We start from the raw sequence: 23,076 nt of genomic DNA, 5'->3' as shown, positions 1-23,076 counted from the left end.
TTGGGACGGCTGAATTACATTGCGCATTTCATTGCGAACCTGACGGATAAGTGTCAACTGCTCTTCCGCTTGCTCCGTAAGAATGTAGCGATGGAATGGGCCACGAGTGTCAGAAGGCCTTCAACACTATCAAGGCGTACCTAATTCAGCCGCCGATATTGATACCACCCGCACCAAATTGGCCCCTCATTCTATACCTCACGGTACGTCGGCAATCCTTAGGGTGCATGCTAGGACAAGAAGACGAGTCGACGCGTACGGAAAGGGCAATATACTACTTGAGCAAGAAGTTCACTGAGGGGGAAGTCCAATTATCCGGAAATCGAGAAGATGTGTTGCCCGTTGGTATGGGTCATGCAAAGACTCCGACAGTACACGCTCTATCACACAATCCGCTTGCTGTCAAAAGCAGACCCCTTGCGGTATTTACTCGATAGCCCCTCCTCCATGAGGAACATCGTAAAATGGCGTTGTCAGCTGACGGAATACGACATAGAATACGTGCCCTGCACGTCTATCAAGGGGCAGGCAATTGCCGACCACCTAGCAGAATTCTCGATCGATGACAACACGCCGATTAACATGGACTTCTCGGACGAAGGGATCCTCCAGATAGGTGAAGCGAAGGAGGAGCCAACATGGAAGATGTACTTCGACGGGGCTGTCAATTCCGTGGGATCAGGAGTTGGGGCAGTTTTGATATCCCCGGACGGACGCCATTACCCGGTCGCTGCGAAAGTGGATTTCTCCTGTACCAATAACGTGGCCGAGTACGAGGCGTGCATCCTCAGTTTGCAAGCGGCAATCGATTTCAAAGTGAAGGAGTTAGAAGTATTCGGTGACTCCATGCTCACAATCTTCCAAACGCTGGGGCAATGGAAGACGAAAGACGCGAAGTTAGTCCTGTACCATGAGTACCTTGAGGAATTGGCGAAGAACTTTGAGAAAATCTCATTCACTTACACTCCACGCGCGAAGAATCAGTTCGCGGACGCACTCGCAACACTCGCATCTATGGCGAGTATCTCAGAGGGGAACATCATCGAACCTCTCGAAATCGAAGTGGCCAAAGGCCCGGCCCACTGCAATGCAATTGAAGCGTTCGAAGCAAAGCCGTGGTACGAAGACATCAGGAACTTCTTACAGACGGGCCAATATCCCCTGTTCGCCGATCGCCGCGATCGAAAGACGCTTAGATGCCTCGCGATGCACTACTTTCTGAGCGGCGAGATACTATACCGTCGCTCCTTTGATTCCACGCTCCTCCGGTGCATCGACGAACACGAATCGCGACGTCTTATGGAGGAAGTGCACGGAGGAAATTGTGGACCTCATATGAATGGCATCATGCTCGCCAAAAAGATTATGCGCTTAGGCTATTATTGGTCCACCATGAAAACTGATTGTGTAAAGCATGTTAGGCATTGCCACCGATGCCAAGTTTACGCAGATCAGATTAAGGCACCGTCCAACGAGCTACGCCCTATGACAGCCCCGTGGCCTTTCTCAATGTGGGGGATGGACGTGATTGGCCCGATCAACCCCAAAACGTCTAACGGACACATGTTCATCTTGGTGGCAATTGACTACTTCACCAAGTGGATCGAGGCTATCACTCTCGCGTCGGTCACCGCAAAAGCCGTGGCCCGTTTTCTCAGACGCGACGTCATCGCCCGGTACGGGGTCCCCGCGACGATCATCACGGACAACGCCAAGAACCTGAATAACAAGGTCATCGACGAGCTCTGTGCACAATTCAAAATTCGGCACCGCAACTCCACCCCATATCTTCCTCAAATGAATGGTGCAGTGGAGGCGGCAAATAAGAACATCAAGAAGATCATCGAAAAAATGACGGTGAACTACAAGGATTGGCACGAGATGCTCCCCTATGCACTTTTGGCGTACCGAACATCCATACGGACTTCAACCGGGGCAACCCCGTACTCCCTGGTCTATGGCATGGAGGCAGTCCTCCCAATTGAGGTCGAGATCCCTTCCATGAAGATCCTTGCTGAGGCCGAACTTGCAGAAGCGGAGTGGGCGAAACAACGATACGAGCAGTTAAACCTCATTGACGAGAAAAGGCTGAAGGCACTATGCCACGGTCAGTGCTACCAGCAGAGGATGGCTCGGGCATTCAACGCCAAGGTCCGTCACCAAGAGTTCAGTCCCGATGACCTCGTCTTGAGAAAGGTCTTACATGTCGCACCCGATTCTCGAGGGAAGTTCTCGTACAAATACGACGGGCCCTTCGTCGTCAAAGAGACTTTCTCCGGGGGAGCAGTCATTCTGAGCGACATGGACGGCACCGAAAATGCTCTTCCCGTCAACGCCGACGCCATCAAGAAGTATTATCCATGACAATTCGTGTTTGCTTTTTGTTTGCCGGGCCTCGCACCCGCTTCGCTTGTAAGACATTTTCGTTCACATGCACGAGTACCAACTCCCACCATTCGCCTAAGACAAAACTTTCTTGAGAGAAGAAAATAATAATAATCTCCCGCTGGGTCGAAAACCTCGTCGAGGCGGCCTAGGCAAAAGCTAGGGAGCGAGGGGCACGACTTAAAATCCCGCAAAGGGGAGTCGCGGCAAAAGGAGAGCACAAGTCAATCCCTCGCTAGACTGAAAACCCGCAAAGGGCGGTCTAGGCAAAAGTTAGAGGAATCGAGGGGTGCGATTCCACCCAAACATGGGGGGGGTCGTAGCAAAAGGTGAGCATTCATGTGAGAAAAATTAAATAAAATACCCCGCTAGGTTATTACGCATCTCGCGGCCTAGGCAAAAATTAGGGGACAATGTCGGCTCGACCACGAAAGAAAGGCAACACTTCTCCGTGAAGCTACACCGAGTAGTGGTTCGGTATCTTCCAATACAAGCAAACTCTCTTCGACTCTCCAAGCTTGAGACTCGTCCCGGAATGGGGTCGAATCGACGTATCCTTGACTTGGAGGATCCCATAAGATCCTTCCCCTTTACCTTTATGCACGTAATTCTACGGGTTACCCGTCTCAGAAAAGCCGTCCCCCAATAAGGACACGGCCGCCTTCCAAATGGCCACCGATATCATGTCCCCAACACATCTTTACATAGATTCCTTTTACGCATCGTAGTCTCAACGATTTCACGCGGCTGACATCCTTTGCAAGCCTTTCTTTCTTATGTGCAGATGCGATCGGGAACCCCGAGGGATGCTCCCCGCCAACGGATTCATGTCTGCCTCGCGCGGCAGGTCGTGCACTCAAGGTGCCGGGAGTCGTCGAGGGATGCGCCACACCGCCCAAACCGACGATGTCCGTCGAGGAAGGACAAACGATAGTAGGCCACCATCAGCCACCGCGCACGAGGCGGTCCAGACCAAGCGCCGAACGAGCCATATCACACAACGCCCCACACAAATTCTGAATTCCAGTCCATTCGGGCCTATCCCGGCCTCATTCAGGTCTATCCTGGTCCATTCAGGTCTACCCTGGTCCATTCGGGTCTATCCCGGCCTCATTCAGGTCCATCCTGGTCCATTCGGGTCTATCCCGGTCTCATTCAGGTCTATCTTAGTCATTCGGGTCCATCCCGGTCATTTGGGTTCATCCCAATCATTCGAGTCCATCCCAGTCATTCGGGTCCTTCCGATCATTCGGGTCCTTCCGGTCTAAATTCCGGTCACTCAGGTCCTTCCGGTCGTTCGAGCCCATCCGGCCTAAATTTCTTTCGTTTGGGTCCATTCGGTCTAAGTTTCGATTATTCGGGTCCGTCCGATCTAAATTCCGGTCATTCTGATCCATCCGGTCTAAATCCTGTTCATTCAGGGTCCATTCGGTCAAAATTCCGGTCATTCGGGTCCATCCGGTCTAAATTTCGGACATTCGGGTCCATCGGGTCTAAATTCCGATCATTCGGGTCTATCCCGGTCATATTCAAGTCTATCCTGGTTCATCTGCATTCGGGTCTATCCCGGTCACATTCAGGTCTATCTTGGTTCATTTGCATTTGGGTCTATCCCGGTCACATTCAGGTCTATCCTGGTTCATATGCATTCGGTTCTATCCCGGTCTCATTCAGGTCTATCCTGGTTCATCTGCATTCGGGTCTATCCCGGTCACGTTCAGGTCTATCCTGGTTCATCTGCATTGGGGTCTATCCCGGTCTCATTCAGGTCTATCTTGGTTCATCTGCATTCGGGTCTATCCCGGTCACGTTCAGGTCTATCCTGGTTCATCTGCATTCGGGTCTATCCTGGTTCATCTGCATACGGGTCTATCCTGGTTCATATGCATTCGGGTCTATCCCGGTCTCATTCAGGTCTATCCTGGTTCATCTGCATTCGGGTCTACCCCGGTCTCATTCAGGTCTATCCTGGTTCATCTGCATTCGGGTCCATCCCAGTATCCTTCGAGTCCATCCCGGTTCTACTTTCCCGCGCAATATCCCATTATATCCAAGCAGGGCACGAGCAGCCATGGGGGAACGGCATCAGTGCAGTCGCCGGGCGCAAAAAGGGCATGCTTCTTATAATCTTTGGCTACATCCTCTAACCGAGCATGCAACCAAAGAGGGGCAAGCTGTCAGCATCCCATTTTGGCCCACCGGCTTCCTACGCGAGAATCTCCGACCAAAGCCCGGGTTACTATTCATCACCCGACGATCAGAGGCGAATATGCGGGCACAGAGACATGAATTACAGGAGAAAAGCAGGGTGCACTAAAAAAGCAGAGGAAAGCCGTCAAAAGAACAAACAAACGAGGAACCTCGAAAACATCGGAGCCGGCACTATGGCACTATTCATCACCGAATCACTGAAACACAAAAGGTGCCCAATATGGGACTCTAAAAATCCCTCTCAATGCCAAAGTGACCAACGACACGTCCAGGCGCGTTTCGGGGCATACCGCTTAAGTCGGGACGCCCCCGATCTCTCACGGACGCCTTTTCTGACGGGGTTCCCAGGGCCCGCTCCACTGACGAGTAAACGGCACCCCAAAACGGGCCTACAGGCACCCAGGGACCACCGGGGTCGTGGAACAAGCTTCAGACGACCTTTCGGAACTCTACAGGGCTCCCCGAGGGACGTTTCAATAGTAGCAAACGCCTCCCGGTGAATCTTCGGGGCACATTCACGGAAAACAGAGATCACAACGATCCCCGAACACCTCGAGATATTGAGGGAACACTGTGAAAGTCTCGGTCACAAGTCCCTAGGTCTTCCCGGGCCAACGGTCTTCGGCCGGGGACGACGAGCGAACGATCTCCCACGAGGCAAAAGGGTCACCGAAACGAATATTAAGATGCACAAAGAGCAATCGGGGACCGGGGGTATTTGACTCCACTCCGAAAGTCCGAACAGGGCAAAACCGGCTCTCGAGGCGCCGAGTCGCTCGAACGCTCGTTCCCACGATGTATGGCGATATTAGGCTCATTCAAACCCTCTTCGTTCAAGCATTCCAAATCTATTAATTAATTGGGCATCGGAGATCGGACGCGCATTCAATCGAGTCTCAAGCTTTTTTCCGGCTTTTCTCTTAATTGAATGGGACCCACAGCTCAGCCAAGCCAAGCCACCAAGCCACGGCTCAACCCCAAGCCACAGCTCAATCCCTCAAGCCGCGGCTCAACCGCAATTAGCCTCGGCTCACCCCTTGGCCAGCAGCTCAACCCCTCTCCTCTTCCCTCCACCACACAATTCAAATTGCTCTTACACACACTCACATCCATCATCTCCCATCAACTTTCCCTAACTTCCCATACACTCAACATGACCATTTCCCCATCCTAATCTCCCTCCAAAATTCGGCAACCACCCTAAGCCCCCTCTAACCACACTTAGCTTCTCCTAATCGAGCCATTAGCCTAGCCTATAAAGCCCCATTCATCATTAAGCTTAATCACTTCTTCCACTTCACTCTCTCTCAAGCCAATCTCTCTCCAAAAACCTCTCAAACCCCAGCCACTTCCCACGCCTTCGTCCAACCCGTGCCAAGGCCAAAACCGGCCAAAATCATCGGAAAACCACCCGGTATTCCGGTAACCACCCGACCCGACTTAAACCAAAAATCATCAAACTCCCTAGTCTACCTATTTCCCACCCCCTAAGTTCATTTCTGGGCTTAGATTTTCCATTTGAGGCCCCCAACATCACGTTCCAGCCACAAGAGCAATCGGGTCCTTAGACATTACTGAGTGTGCACCGAGCCCTCTACACGTGCCATTTCGCCCCACGACCTTGGCGAGTCGTGCCATCACGCTCAAAGGGTTCCTCAAAACCCTCACCCTCCCCCGTGAAGAGTGGTCACGATCCGAGGGCCGATCCACCGTGCACAACCACCGTTTCATCGTTTTTTCCTTTACTGGGTTCTTTTCCTTTACCGTGCGTTCACTCACTGTTTCGGGTCGCTTGGCACGTTCGGGACCTTTCACGAACGCCTAGATCTGCCCCTTAGGAGTCCAACGAGCCCGACCTTGCACCGTGCCGTGACCAGAGCTAGCGTGCCGACCCCATTCTTTCCGAGTTGCCGCGGCTGCCACCTCTCGGGTCCCTTGACCCGTAGCTTCCAGCCGAGTCTCGCGACTCTCAAGGCTGCTTCCCCGACTCTTTTCCTCGTGCATCGAGGCTAAGTAACACCTCTTTACGACTTAGAGAAGCTAGGATCTCCGACATTCGTTTATATGAAACGTTAATATAGTCTAAGATCTGGAATGCATGAAAGTTTACATTTTTTTTTCGGATCCATGCTTCCCATGCATTTCCATGCAACGTACGTTCGTGATATCCATTTGTGTGACCATGCCGTGTCCATATGATGCAAGAGCTTGTGTGCCATGACGGGAAGCGGCTCGGATCCGGACGGGAGAGGCTCTCTTAGCCACGGTTGAGCCACGGGACTCACGGCCTAGTCTCTAAGGAGAGACCCGTGAGCTCCCTTGGCTTACCCGGGCTAGAGCGGTCTCTCTCTTCCCGAATCGAGTTGATTCCTATGTCCCTTTACCGTTAATCACACGTGACATGTTAGCATGACGAGAAACGATCCGAATCGGGGTCGAAGAAACCCTCCCGACCCGTGTGAGTCACGGAAGCTCACGGCCATTCTTGGTGGAATGTGGCCGAGAGCTTCCTTGGACCACACAAGTCCGGGAGGCTTTCTTCCACTTCGAGACGGACTGATTCCCGTGTTTTATCCATTCTGTTATTAGTTGAATCGATGCCGTATTGTTATTTCCGTTTAAACGCGTCGTTCGTGTGTTTTTTGTACGATTTTATATGTTTATGACCATGGCTAAAACGCGATTAAACGAAGGGAATGATACGGGATCTAGGAAGGAGAGCTTTAGAAGGGTTCGGCCATGCCAAGGAACCCACGGCCATCCCCTTTGCAATAGGGGCCGTGAGGCTCCTTGGTTTGCCCGAAGCCTTTGGGCTCTCCTTTCCTCGAGGCCGCATGTTTCCCGCACATTGCTCCTAATTCTATCTTGAAATTAGCTAAGATTGTTTGTTGATTTCGTGAATATAACGTTTTTGAATGTCTCGTGTGCTTATTTGTGTAAATCGGTGTTGCGTTGATGTCAATCTAATAAAAAATATGTTATCCTCATGTGCATGTTGTTTGTTGCATGCAAGGGACGATTATGAAGGACGTGAAATACCCACCGAAACTCGAATCGGGTCAAGGAGTACTCGGCCATTCACTCTCAAAGGGGTGGCCGAGTCAGCCGTGACCTCCTTGGAGTCTCGGTTGGTCTCTCCTTCATTCCGAAATCGATCCTTGGAATTGTTCATAATTACACTTCCTTTTAATCGTTGTCTATGCGTTCATTATTTATTAGACACGTTATATCCGGACGTCAACCGTCAAAATCGTAATCGCAACATGGTACAATAAATATCGAAGAATCCCACCAACGGGTTAAACGGGACGTATCATTCGGCTAATTAAAACACTTGGACTAAGCAATGGGGCAAATTGATTATTAATTCATAAACGCATCGATGGTTCACGGAATGGCGGGAATGCCCTTTTCTTTAAAAAGAACTCACGATTCCAAAGCACCGAGGCGTTGAACACGACTAGAATCGACGTCTAACGAGTACTCGCGAGCTACGACACGAGTCCGGGCCCGATTTGAGGCGGCTCGAGTCGAGACGCGCGAGTCCTCTTTAGACTCTTTCGTGTCACACGATCCTCAATTTGTACATGAACATCACACATCTTACTATCCAAGGGCATAATCATCATTCCGTGACCCACCGATACCCTAGGCTTTAGGGAGTTGGAAACACCTAGAACTATGAATGAGAAAGGGCAACCTGTTCGGGTACGAGTTTCATTCGCGCGGCCCATTTCGTTCGTTTTCGGTGTTTCTTTCTTCCTATTGTAGATTCGGTGGGGAGCATCTTATTTCAGTTACAAAACACGAAAAACCGGATTAATCACACATTTGGCTTAATCAAACACCAGATAATGGATAGGCGGAATGATAGATTCCAATCTAGAGTCAAAACTCGAGTTTGGCTAATTCGGTGAAACCGCAGTGTCACCTCACTGAATAAGAGTCTTAAAACAAACACACACATGTAATTGACTTAGAACCATATTCTAACTCACCACCTATGTTTGTCCAGGTTAGATACATTGTTTGCTAACCAACCCCGGTTAATAACTAATTAAATCATGTACATTTGGCCTAATATACAACTTGTCTGTATTCTCCGATACCTATCAGTTGTTGTCTGTATTTCATCAGTTTTATCAGTTTTCTTCTGTTTATTTCTTGCTTTTGCTGATTTGTTGCGGTTCGGGTCCGAGCCCATAGGTTACGTGTTGCACGAGGTCCAACGCTCCAAACCACCGAACACGAGGTCCAACGCCTCCTAACTCACTGAGCGCGTGCAACCCAAGTGCGGAATGGGATCTAGCCTCGATTCACCATCATACTCCAAACATGGTCTATGTGGAAGGCAATTTGGATTGGATGTGTGAAACGTGTTTAGATATCACCCGGGAGCTCGATCGGTCCAACGGTTACAGTGGGAATCAACCGGTTCTCCTGCAGACCGTTGGTTCGATTGGACCCGACCCCCCGGCTTCTTGAGCCCGCGTTGCCTTAATTTATTTATCGGTTATTCAAAATACACGGTGAGCCGAAGCGGAATATTGGCCCAATGCAAACTGACCGGGATCCATTTACTTATTCAGTTACACTTTGTAATTATTCGAGAGAACATTGCGATGATTTTATTTGTATATTCACTCATTCACTTGTAAGGATCCCCGATCGGCGAGCGAGAGGTCCGAGTGTCGAACCAGTCAAGTTGGTCTATTGTCACCAAGAAATGAGTAAGCTCGAATACTCGCGGTCTCGGTTCGCGCAGGGAATCGACCATCACGGTTCGATGAACTGTAGCGATAAAAGAGTGAACCGATTCCTCGACGCACAAGTCTACTCATCTTTCGGATTCTTGGACCAACTCAATTAATTCATCGACTTTACGGTGTCAAAACGGGCGAGTCAAGTGCAACCCTAAATCACGTGGTAAATAAAACAAAACGGCAAGCCTAGCAAACTAGAGTACTGAAAGGGCGTGCGGGATATAGGCTCGCACGTAATTGAACCCCCGAATTCGGAATTTTCGGTTCCGCATGACCATTGCCTTAGCATTTAGGTGTACCTCGTACCCCTAAACCCGGGCGACTCAACGGCCCTCGACCTACGGGTCGTAAACAGTAAGTGGCGACTTTTTCTCACGTGCGTCCGTCGCGCGTCCCCGGGAAGGTGGACACTCCCAAGCCGCGTTGCATAGGCTTCGCGCATGCGTGCCCCGACGAGATTAAATTCGGGAGCGCACAGTCTCGACTACTTTTTTGCACAGGGGTTCGTCCCCATCGGGACCGTCTCGATTACCTTTCTGCACAGGGGTCCGTCCCCTTTGGGTCCGTCTCCACTACTTTTCTGCTCAGGGGTCATCCCCTTCTAGTACGTCCCGACTACTTTTCTACACAGGGGTTTGTCACCTTCGGGTACGTCCCGACTACTTTTCTGCTCAGGGGTCAGTCCCCTTCGGGTACGTCTCGACAACTTTTCTGCACAGCGGTCCGTCCCCTTCGGGTACGTCCCGACTACTTTTCTGCACAGGGGTCATCCCCTTCAGGTACGTCCCGACTACTTTTTTGCTCAGGGGTCATCCCCTTCGGGTACGTCACGACTACTTTTCTGCACAACGAGTCATCCCCTTCGGGTACGTCCCGATTACTTTTCTGCTCAGGGGTTATCCCCTTCGGGTACGTCCCGACTATTTTTCTGCACAACGAGTCATCCCCTTCGGGTGCGTCCCGACTACTTTTCTGCACAGGGGATCGTCCCCTTCGGGCACGTCCCGACTACTTTTCTGGTCAAGGGTCCGTCCCCTTCGGGTACGTCCCGACTACTTTTTTGCACAGGGGTCTTCTCCTTCGGGGATGTCCCGACTACTTTTCTGCACAGGGGTCCGTCCCCTTCGGGTACGTCCCGACTACTTTTCTGCACAGGGGTCCGTCCCCTTCGGGTACGTCCCGACTACTTTCCTGCTCAGGGGTCTGTCCCCTTCGGGTACGACCCGATTACTTTTTCTGCACAGTGGTCATCCCCTTCGGGTACGTCCCGACTACTATTCTGCTCAGGAGTCATCCCCTTCGGGTACGTCCCGACTACTTTTCTGCTCAGGGGTCTTCTCCTTCGAGGACGTCCCGACTACTTTTCTGCACAGGGGTCCGTCCCCTTCGGGTACGTCCCGACTACTTTTCTGCACAGGGGTCATCCCCTTCGGGTACGTCCCGACTACTTTTCTACTGTGTATACAAGGTTGTCAGAATCGCGATTCTACCTAGAATCGGTCGATGGTCGTAGAATCGTGAATCGCGATTCGAATCGTGAACCTTAAGATTTTACCTGTAATTAAAAAAACATATATTTATATATGTAACATACTTTCCTGAGCAAAAAAAATCAATCATTGTTCATTCAAATAAAGACCACAAACCAAAAAATCAACAATAAGTCATAAAGCACAAAATATCCTTACAAATTATCGAAATTCAAGGTCTAAATCATAACTCAACAGCATACCGTTTACAAACACAAAATATTGTTCTTGTGGAGATTTGCATTGGCAACTGCAACAGCATACTCTACAGCTTGTTCCACAAGGGTTCTCTCGAATTCACTTGAAATGCAAACCAGTTAAGGTAAATGCAACTGATTCAAGTTCCTTTCCTTGTAATGTGACCATTCGAGATATAAGCTTGCTCTACAAGGCACTGGTAGAATGCAAAACAACACAGACAACTACATGGAATCTAACATTGACTTGCCTTGTAGAGATCGGCCGGAGAGTGAGCTGCTCAATACATGCTTTATAACTGAGGCAAAGCCAACTCACATCTGTCCAAGACTCGGAAAGAAACATAAACAGATTACAAGAGTCTATAAATTAACCAAGAAGCCATTAATAGGCAGCGGAATGGAACTAGAGGAAATAAGACATTTGATCAATTACAGCGGAAGATGGCTGGAGGAAATACCACATTTTATCAAGACCTTTCTTTTTCAATCTAGCTCTTTCAGTTTTGAGTTTTTTGATGTTCCTTTGGATCTGATTTATGTAATCCAGGGCCACGTTCAGCTGATCTGATACTGCCCTCTTTCCCTAAATACAGTTACCCAAAGTTTAGTAAAAAAGCAAACCCTAATTCAATTTCAAGCTTATGTCATTCCAGTTAAATTTTTATATTAGCTCCAATCTCAAACCTGCACCTCATGCACATAAAAGGATCAGATGATTATCTCGAGATCATAATTCTTGGAAGCAATTAACCAACGACAAATGACAACCACAAATTTGCACACAAGTAGTAACAATTGAATTAATCATTTCTTTAATTTAGAGATAACAATTCAGCAAGTTTCCACTGTAAAATCTGTTAGTGTGAGTTTCCCATCTTTTCACCTTAAGGATCTGGGCAGCAAAGATCGAAGCGAAGCATAAAGGGTATTCATTTCTTTCCTTCTATGCCGCTCAATCTCTTTGTGACGTGTCTTCTTCTTCTTGTTTTCTTCATCAACAGCAGAATCTTCAAGGGCCTTATTGCTATCATTAGTTGTTTGTTCAGAGACGAAAGGCTTAGGAAGAGAATAATTGGGACGCAGCTGGGGCTCATGACCTCCAAGCATTTCTTGGCCATGAGACGAAAGGCTAAAGCTGAAGACGGCATGATCATGAGGATGAACATAATCAATAAGAATCAGATCTTGAAAAAGAAATTGAATATACATTGTAACACTGGGGAAGAACGGGCTGGGACCATAATCGACTCAGAATCGAAGATTGTACCTGCCGGTCCTACCCTGCCCCCGATCGAAGCTCGGAGTAGCAGCGCGACCCGAGAACGTATCCGCCGCTATGTAACCTGGAGAAGATGGATGGCAACTCGGACAAGCTAGCTAGTCGGAAGAAGAACTAGTTGCACCGTTAATCGAAGGTGGATGGAACTATGGAAGATTTCGATTGGAAATCTCGAGAAGTTAGGGTTAAACCACATCAGAGAAGGAAGAAAGGGCGGGCGGGAGAAGGGGGGAAAGGCTATGGGCCTGGGATTCGGCCCCTTCTAGGTCCACGTTTGGGTTGACTCGAGCTTAATCGTAAAATCGCAGAATCGGTCTGATTCTGCTATTCTCCGGTCCAGCTCGCGATTTTGTCCCGATTCTACAAATACCGACTCATCCCCTACAATCGGAATCAGCGACCCCCTCATGAATCGTAGAATCGTGCAATCAGAATTGGCGACCCCCTCATGAATCGTAGAATCGTACGATTCTACGATTCGAATCGCGATTTTGACAACCATGTGTATATAATTAATAATGCATAATTACCCAATGACAGTGCTTTCCTCCTCATTTGTCTTTCCAATCATGAATGAACTTAACTAATCCAATCTACCATATTTACTAATTATACAAGACTATTTTAATTTGTTATATTATTATTATTATTATTATTATTATTACTATTAATGAATGATTATCACATATTTTTTCCAGCCGGGTTGAGGAAAGCAACCCACCACCCACACGGAGAAGAAGAGACGAGAGAGCGAGATAGAGAGAGAGAGAGAGAGAGAGAGACCGACAGTGAGCGAGTTTTTGAGATTGAGATCTCTCCTTCCTCTGTTAAACAGGAGAGGGACATCTCCCCCGACATTTTCTCAATTCTTGAAGCAAACTCCACATCTCTCTCAACTCCTCTTTCCAACCCTACCCGCGAACGATTCATTAATTCATTCCTTCCTTCTTCTATTTCGTTTATATCTACTGATCAGACGCCCAATTCCACACCCCCATCTACCTGACCTGCTGCTACTATTGCTTTCCCACCGCCTCCTCCCTCCTCGGTGGTGGGCGCATCCATCGATCGGGGGGCTCCCGTCTTCTTGATTCCGAATCGGGGGGGTCTGATTCGGTTCTTTATCCCCATCACGCTGTTCCTGGAGTTAACCCTCGACAATGGTGGTTTCTGGACCGATCACGCCGGGCCAGGTGATGCTTCTCCTCCTCTCCCCGTTTTGCTCGCCAAAATGTCTCATTCTGGTGTAATGTTACCGAATTTTCTTCGCCTGTCGGTGATGGATGGACTTATTCCATGTGCCTAATTGGATTCACTGTTAATGTCCGTACTTCTTACGGTGTTATGTATGGGTCGGGGCACAGTGTTTTATATTGTTTCGAGATCAGCTCATAGGAGTATTGTTGAATGCTAGCGTATTGTCAGGTGCCTCTTCGATGGCAGAGTAACTGCTCAGAAACTCGAAAATGTCAACCTGTCAGGTTATCATGCAGATTCAGGACAGTTGGTTCAGTACATCGGAGATTGGTCATCGACCCAGGTGCCTTGTCAGGGCTGAAAGGTGTAATTTAAGAATGCTATCTTGTCTGAGTGATTAACCGTCACGAGACTTGGTGTGGTTGTTGAAGGTTATAGATATAGTCAATTGCTTTGCTTGTAATTCCCAGTCAAGCCAATAGGAGGAAGTAGTTGTTTTGTAGGGTTTTGACCTATGGTTTAGCAAAAATATGGAATGTCTTGTATAGGGATCCGGAGAAAATACAGAATAGGATTTTCCAGAGTGTGCTAGGGAAGGGTCGCCTTGCTCTGAAGTCACTCTACTCTCTTGATATGGATGCCTTTCTGGTGAAATGAAAGTTCCACTTTGCTTAAAACATTGAGTTTGAAGTCGGATTAAAAATAATGAGCCCCTCTGGCCAACTCCCTCTTGCAGTTTTTTGTCTAGTTGCTTATTATTGTTTTTTTTTTGGTGGATAAGCAAAGTTGAATGGAGAGTTTCAAACACGGGTCAATGGGCACAATATCTTCACCAATACAGCACCAACAATATTATTGTTAATATTGTTGCTTATTATTGTTAATGGTAAAAGTAGGAACTTTATTCCTCCTTTTCTTCTTCTTTTCTGGTATGCTTTTCTAAGCTCTTTTTTTATTAGAGGCCGTGAAATAGGAGCTGATGTTACAGTATTGAAGTGGCTGATTGATTCTGCCTTCATTCATTCTGTGCAAAGATATCTTCAATCTTCAGCAATATATAGTAGACATTTCTTTCATATGATTATTATTAAAGAAAAAAATGTCTGTCTTATGGGCAAGTTGAACTGCGTGATCGTGTTACCATAATTATTAATTCCCTCTTAGTCTCACTGGTGATGATTCTAAGGGGATTGAGTAAATTGACTGCATCCAAATTTAGTGAAAACATCGATTGTGGGGACAATTTGTTAAGTCAATGTTGTCAATGGTGTTTTTGGAAAGTGAAAATGAGACTGAAAGGGTTCCGACTTGCATAGGTAATTGGTTGTTCATATTGATGATTTGGTGGAGAAGAAATTGCGAAAGCACTTATACGCAAAAAGAGAATGGAACATCTGATTTTAGCATTCTTATTCGGCTACAGGTGTCATTTCTACTAGGAATCATCCCAGTGTTTATTGCATGGATATATTCTGAGCTGTTGGAGTACAAGAAGTCAGCACCTGTTTCCAAAGTGTAAGTTCTCCCCTGTTAAGTTTTATTTGCATGGATTAAGTAGTTGCGGAACCATTTTGAATATCTGTATTTTGATATTGTCTCTGGCATTCATGTTAAGAATTGTTGATTAATTATCTTTATAGTTTTGAATAAGGTAATTGTTGTAAAATAAAAAAAAGTGGTTTGCCATGGAATATTCTGTTGCAAAGAAATTGGCTTTCTCAGGAGATATATCTATTGCAAATTTCAATCAAGCAGCTAGTATAATGTTCGTTATTTATCTATTTATCTTTTTTTTTTCCCCTGTGATTTGCAGTCATTCAGACAACAATTTGGTGGAACTCGGAAATGACACCAACAAGGAAGATGATAGGGCTGGTTTGCTTGAGGGAGGCTTGGCAAAGTCAGCTTCTGCTAAGTTTCATAATTCATCAATCAAAACAAACTTAATAAGGTCACCTTTTTGTGTTATTTTCACAAATTTCTTGTTTCTTCTCATGTTTTTGTAATCCTACATAGTACTTACTGCATTACTGTATTTTTAGGTTTTTGACAATGGAGGAATCTTTCTTGCTGGAAAACCGAGCAACTCTGAGAGCTATGTGAGTATGAAATTCTTCATCATGGGCACTACTTAGCCTATAGTAGTAGTTTTCTAAATGATGATGACTTTTATGCAGATCTGAATTCGGGGGACTTCTAATTTATTTCTACATATGTGACCGAACGGATATATTACGAGATTCCAGCAAGGTACTGTCATTTCTCTCGTATTAAATGGCATCATTATAGATACTTATCTTTTGGAACATGGCATGATGCGGATATAAGTCTTGACATGCACTATTGAAATATTAGGCTGCGTTACATTTGAAAGCTCTTGAATCTCATAGTATATATACAGTTCAGTTCCCTGACAAGTGATTACATTATCCTTGGTCTAGATGTATGCATTTGCTAAAATTGTGCTCTTCTGATCGAATGATTTCGTGTCTTTCCTTGAACAGAGCTACAATCGCGACCTTTTCCTTTTCTTATATGCCCTTCTTATCATAGTATCAGCAATGACCTCCTTGAAGAAACATGCCGAGAAGTCAGCATTCTCCGGAAAATCCATACTTTACCTTAATCGGCATCAGACAGAAGAGTGGAAAGGATGGATGCAGGCAAGTCCTCTTCCAGTGTATAGACTTCTTGACATATGATACATGTTACTAGATTGACAAATTTAAGATCATCACATGGATGATCGTGATAATAATTTACTCCTGGCAAATTTCGATGACTTTTGCTCAGAATTCTTCGAGCTCCAGGAGCAGTGTTGGTCTATTATGGATTTTGAGGGATTTATCTGTTACATCAGCTCTTCAGAAAATCAGTCGCATAATATAAGGAAAACTGATTACTTGACTTGATACTAGACCCTTCACCTGTGTATATTGCAGGACCTTTATGTCATACTTATTTGATAAATAATTCCTATTGAAAATAAAGGAGAAAGTTCATGGTCTCGAAGGGAGGGAAAAGGGTGAGCGAGTGGGAGGAAGATATGGATGTGGTGTGGAGAAAGAAAAATCTGGAGAACTGGAGAGTAATTACTGTTGATGGGCTTTTTAAATCTAGATGAATAGAGTATAGGTTCTCTTAAATCATATAATTAACAGTGTATTTTTTCCCCACATGTGACATTAAAAAAGTGACATAGTTATGGGTATTTGGGACAATATGGTCATTTCCTATAGGGCACACCACATCTCCCAGCATACTAAGGGTGTGTTTGGATTGAGAGTTGAGTTGAGTTGAGTTTTGATTTTAATTGGTTTGTAATGATTGTATTGTTGAATTATGAGAAAAAGTGTGAAAAAATAATAAATAATTGAGAGAAACTAATGATTAAGTAATGATTGTGTTGTTGAATTGTGAAAAAGTAATGAATAGTTGAGAGAATTTATTATTAAAAATTGAATTGAATGGTTAAAAATATTTAAAAAATAAAAAAGTAATGATTGTGATGTTGAATTGAAGATAAGTGGAGTTGAGTTGAGTTGAGTTGAAAATTATTGCGAATCCAAACACACTCTAATTGTGTAAGTGTTACAGCATGTTCCGGTCATATAAGAGTCAATTGCATAACATTGGGAATATTGATCACCTAAAACGATACATTGGAACTCCTTTAATTCTTGGGCCTGGGCAACCTCCCATTTTGTTCGTTATTTGTCTGATTATATGTTCAGTTTGGTGTTCTTCTAAGCTTCTCTGCTGATGCTATGATGAGCTGCAACTTTGTTATACCTTGTACACACAGATGGTGCACCTTTCTACACTCTCCAACTTTTGCAGAAGCTGAGCTTTTTAACGTATATCTTCTCTTGTGATTTTCAGGTTCTTTTTCTGATGTACCATTACTTTGCTGCAACTGAGATTTACAATGCAATTCGTGTTTTTATTGCCGCCTATGTATGGATGACTGGGTTCGGCAACTTTTCCTATTATTACATCCGGAAGGACTTCAGTCTTGCACGCTTTGCTCAGGTCATATTATAGCTCTCTTCATCTTGATTAGTGGTTCAATTATATCGATCTCCAAACTTTGAAGTTCCTTTAACAGTCGTTATTGAAAAGACAAAAGTAGCTTGTTTTTGGCTGATTCAACTGTTCTATGGTCCATTCTTGCATGCTGACCTTATTCACAAGAATCATCTGGTTACTCCACATAGCTGGACTGAACAGTTTTCTGTTTGGCCAGAACTGAACTGTCATATGCTTTATATTTGATGATGTTTATACGTTCTGCATTATAATCGCAAATATGCAACTGGCTACACCCATCGGTCCTCCATGTTGGATTCATTAGCCACGAACCCTGAGCCTGAAATGGTTTCATGTCCTGTGTGCTTGACTTTTTATTAATTGATGTAGATGATGTGGCGGTTGAACTTCTTCGTGATATTCTGCTGCATCATCCTCAACAATGACTACATGCTCTATTATATTTGTCCAATGCACACGCTTTTCACTCTCATGGTGTATGGAGCACTGGGCATTTTCAATGAATACAACGAGATCAGATCGGTGATGATCTCAAAGATTCTTGCATGCTTCCTCGTGGTTATATTGATATGGGAAATTCCTGGAGTTTTTGATATACTCTGGAGTCCATTGGCATTTATGTTAGGTGAGTAAGCTCTAAATTCTGTTACCCCTAGATAAAAGGAAAGGTAGCCTTCAATTTAATGCTGTTTCATTTCATTCTCATTGCATTGCTTCTCTCGTGAGTCCTGATAGTTCGATTTCATTCCCATTGCATAGTTTCTATGTTTCTTGTCCTTTGAAATTCGATTTGCTGGAAGCATATAGAAAACATTGATGGATAAACATATCAATTTTCTTGTTCTTCGACAGGCTACACTGATCCTGCGAAGCCTGACTTGCCCCGGCTCCATGAGTGGCACTTTAGATCAGGACTCGATCGCTACATTTGGATCATCGGAATGATCTATGCATATTACCATCCCACTGTAAATAGTCTATCTACTATGTGACCCCTATTTTTGCTGTCAATTGCTACATCTCGCTTCTTTATTTACTTGTGTTTAACAATTCTAGGTTGAGAGATGGATGGAGAAATTGGAGGAACTTGAACCCAAGAGGAAGATGACAATTAAAACAAGCATCGTCACAGTTGCAGTGGTTGTAAGTTGTATTTTTTTTTTGTATCCTTAGCTTTGGACATTAGCATTTTCTGATTACTTATCATAAAGGGTTATACCTTATTCAGTTCATTTCCAAATATAATGAACCTCACATAATTTTTTTTTGCATTTTTCCTTTTTTCTCAGGTCGGCTATTTTTGGTATGAATGCATCTACAAGCTGGATAAGGTTACCTACAACAAGTTCCACCCCTATACATCATGGATCCCTATAACGTGCGTATCAACATATTTATATGCACAAAATGTTTCATGTTTTTCTGTTTTAAATGTTGGCTTTGAGATTATATATTGTGTCAGGGGCTCTTTACTTTGTAGAATGCTTGCTAACATTGCTTTGCTGCCATCAGGGTGTACATTTGGTTGAGGAATTTCACTCAGCACTTACGGAGTTATTCGCTGACACTCCTTGCGTATGTTTCTGCCAAAAAATTAGACAACTTAAGAACACTGTTTTCTTTGAGTTCAGCAATAACCATGTTCATTCTTAATTGACCACTTTGCCTGTCTTACTAGGTGGCTTGGAAAGATCACACTGGAGACCTATATTTCTCAATTTCATATCTGGTTGAGGTGTGGTTTTAGTTCTTTAACCTCCGTTGACGTGAATTGTGTTTAAATACTCTCGCATTCCCCTGACTTTTGACTTTTGATTTAAATAGGAAAATTACAATTAGAAAAGTACATAAGTTCAAGGAAATTCCACCTACCTCCTAAACTATGGGGGTGGGTGACAACTGCCCTGTAAATATTATTTAAAATTTCTGCCGGATGTCGCTGACAGACTTTAATACTGGGGCATTATGAAAAACTCCCCTAATCTTTATACATATTTCCAATAGCATCATCACCCTCAAAACACCCCCAAATGGGCCATGCCCTGCTGACCCTTTACAAGGTCAGCTCCTCAAGGCTGGATTTAGCCTTGCGAGGCCATGCTTGGTCTTGCCAGTCCATATTTGCACCTGGGCAGGCTGAAGTATCTTCTATGGAGCCAGACATTCCATACGGTGGTGTGTCTGGTGTTAGGGTGTCAGTCCTCAAAACTGAGAGGATTTTCTACTAAGAATACCTGGGGAACTTTTAATATACATAAGCCCACCTGGCACTCATGTAAGTTGCATCAGTTTTTCTGCATTAATCATTTTCGGTATGTGCACAGGTCTAACATGCCTAATGGACAACCCAAGTGGCTTCTCTGTCTCATCCCAGAATACCCGATGCTGAACTTCATGCTCACGACCGCAATTTACGTCTTTGTGAGCCCCTCTTCCTCATCTCAAGCTTTAATAAAGGAAGCTCACAAGGATGAAATAATCTTCTTTTTTTTTTTTTTGGTCGTGTGTCCTAAGCAGTCTTATTAATTTTTTCATGCATATCAGGTATCACATCGTCTATTTGAGCTAACCAATACACTGAAGACTGTATTTATACCCACAAAGGACAACAGGAAGCTCTTGTCTAATTTGATTGCCGGTGCCATTGTATCTCTCTGTTTATACTCAATTTCCTTCATCGTTCTTCAGATTCCTCACTCATCAGTAAGTCTCCACCCTTCCGCTCATCTTTCCATGCTCTCGATAATATTCACTGTCTGCGATAATCTCATGGAATTTTTATATTTATTTATTTTTATTTTTTATTACAAGTGCCATCCCTGTGACTAAATATCGCTTCTTCTGAATGTCATACTTTAATGTGCTATTGGGGCCCAATATATACGAGTTATCTATTCATTTGTCGCAATTCAGTGTCATGCACCACATGCCAGGACTCTTTCTGCTTTTTGTTAGAAATTTATTTCATGCTTGGTAAATTTTTATTTTCCTAGTCTGGACGGATCACTTAGTGTGTTTGGATTGAGAGTTGAGTTGAGTTGAGTTTTGATTTTAATTGGTTTGTAATGATTGTATTGTTGAATTATGAGAAAAAGTGTGAAAAAATAATAAATAATTGAGAGAAACTAATGATTAAGTAATGATTGTGTTGTTGAATTGTGAAAAAGTAATGAATAGTTGAGAGAATTTATTATTAAAAATTGAATTGAATGGTTAAAAATATTTAAAAATTAAAAAAGTAATGATTGTGATGTTGAATTGAAGATAAGTGGAGTTGAGTTGAGTTGAGTTGAAAATTATTGCGAATCCAAACACACTCTTAATCTCAAATTTTTATTTTTCCTAGCCCGGATGAATTGTTGAATCTCATTTTTTTTCTCTCTCTACTTCACAGGCCTGACGCGTACAAACCATTAGAAAGACATGAAGCTTGTGCTGTTGGAATCCAAGTGGTCAAATGGGGAGCGTGAATAATCGCCGGGAAAACCGCTTTATAATGAAAAGAAAAGGTTTTGCTGGACAATTCGAGGCGAACGTACCAACTCTTTGCTCAACTATGGATTGAAAGCGAATGATCTCAGGGAAGCTGGTCCAAGGCGACGGTTGGCGTGAGAGAGAAGTGATTGTTTTCTTGTTTTTCTTTTACAATGTTGTCAATTTTCGTATAGCTAATAGGAATTTCTTTCTAGGGTCAGAAAGTGCGAGTTTCCATCTTTCCTTCGATTTTATAGCAGATTTCCGAGCTTTGTTACTGATGCAAAACATCTCAATCTTGTATTCATATTCACTTGAAAAACACGTGGGAAACCGTAGTGCTCTGTACATCGCATTCCAATCATATTTCATATCTCAGTTAGAAAAATGCAGTTTTCTTCTTTCCAGTTTTTTTGCCAGTTTATGTGCATATTGTCAGTGTTAGTAATTTGTCATCAGGCTGTAATTGAGACCAGCTGAGCTGATATTATTAGGCCTCGAATCGGCTAATGTTCGTAGGACACTAAACTTGGCCTGACCACGATGGTCCGATAGGGTGGGACCAAGAAAGGCATAACTGGCGTGGCATTCTCTGCAAGATCCCCTGATCAAATCCATAACCAAAGCAGTATTTCAACGCTATATACTCAATATACAGTCAGCTTCAGTTAGTACAATTCACAAACGTTTACAAAATCAAGATATACCAAAGCAGTATTTCATAGGGAGAAATAACAAAGTAATTAGGGATGTAGATTGGTTCGTACAGAGCTGAAGAAAGGCATAGGCTCGGGTTGTAGCGGGAAGTGATCTCACTCGTCATTATAACGAACAAGCAATTCTGCGGGATTGAGTACGATGCCTGGGAAGAATTTAGATATTTCCATGCCTAATGAAAATCGAATGACAGCTATCCTCACAGTATTTTTCGAAAAAGAGGATTGTCCCAATTTTAGATCTTTGGGAAACTGTAAAGAAAAATTGGTGGTACATACTTATCCCCCCCCCCAAAAAAAAAAAAAAAGATACAAATAATAATTACAGTAAAACTGGTTTAGAGCAAGGAAGCAATAATGAAAATTGAGAAGTCACTATCTCCATTTATCAGCAACCTGATAATTATAAGTTACATCACTATGTATTGCTCGACTCTGAAACCTTCACTTCTTGTCTCAAGAACCTTCACTAACCTGGCAAATTCCAAAGACATAATCAAACTCTTATGATTAATTCAAAAGAATGAACAAAGAGACAAATATGCCGAATATCAGTATCTAAATAATTTAAATAAGATTCCTTTTATGGTTTCATGATGATTGAATCCATTCAAGCCTTCCAACAATTTAAAAGTGTGTCTTTTATCTCCGAAATCTGTATAATGGTGGAGAAGCAATAACTCCCAAATAGCGCAGTTCTTTCAATTGTCCGTCAACAGCAAGAACTAACGGAATCTAAATCCCCATAACTAAGAGACAGAAATTCTTCAGTTCTCACCAATAAGTTGTGATATGATCCAGCTAGAGGACCCTTCACACGGGCATGTGGAAGCATTCCAGGATGACGGGGTATGGCATGAAGTCGAGCATTGGGTCATGCACGTGCTAGCTAGACTAAGAAAAAGAGCACGAGCCAAGCGAATCGAATTTTTTTTTTCGCTGAATAATGCATAGTTTTATAATCAAAACGAGGGAGAAGTTACATAGTTACCAAGGTTCGGATATCCCTGGAAAATACAGAGAGCATTACAGTTTGACTCAGAGCCTAAAAGGCCTAGGTCATGGGCTAGGATGTTATCCGACCTTGGGATCCATGAACATTTCCAATCTAAAAGGGAGTTCAAAATAAACATGATATCCGATACTAGGCTCCTAATTTCCCACGGTGAGGAATGTGGGTGCAAAATGGCATTAACAAGCATTAGTGCATCGCAACGAAGCCAGATCTTCGTGAATCCTCTTTCTGAGGCAATTGAGAGTGCAAGGAGTGCA

The 23,076-nt window shown here is 44.4% G+C and overlaps 1 protein-coding gene across 1 annotated transcript; it reads left to right on the top strand.

The window, feature by feature from the left end:
• Positions 1-13,092: 13,092 nt before the first annotated feature.
• LOC116213495 (protein REDUCED WALL ACETYLATION 3-like) lies at positions 13,093-21,495 on the top strand. The gene is made up of 16 exons (XM_031548472.1): positions 13,093-13,560; positions 14,988-15,079; positions 15,378-15,515; positions 15,607-15,663; positions 15,742-15,814; positions 16,069-16,227; positions 17,447-17,596; positions 17,984-18,239; positions 18,467-18,582; positions 18,671-18,757; positions 18,904-18,992; positions 19,127-19,189; positions 19,293-19,349; positions 19,939-20,035; positions 20,159-20,317; positions 21,009-21,495. The coding sequence occupies exons 1-16, from the start codon at positions 13,528-13,530 to the stop codon at positions 21,012-21,014; spliced, it is 1,632 nt and encodes a 543-aa protein (XP_031404332.1). The 5' UTR covers positions 13,093-13,527; the 3' UTR covers positions 21,015-21,495.
• Positions 21,496-23,076: the final 1,581 nt, after the last annotated feature.

The sequence above is a fragment of the Punica granatum genome, chromosome 1 (assembly GCF_007655135.1).
Source record: "Punica granatum isolate Tunisia-2019 chromosome 1, ASM765513v2, whole genome shotgun sequence".
Lineage (NCBI taxonomy): Eukaryota > Viridiplantae > Streptophyta > Magnoliopsida > Myrtales > Lythraceae > Punica > Punica granatum.
This window is presented reverse-complemented; position numbering and strand designations above follow the sequence as displayed.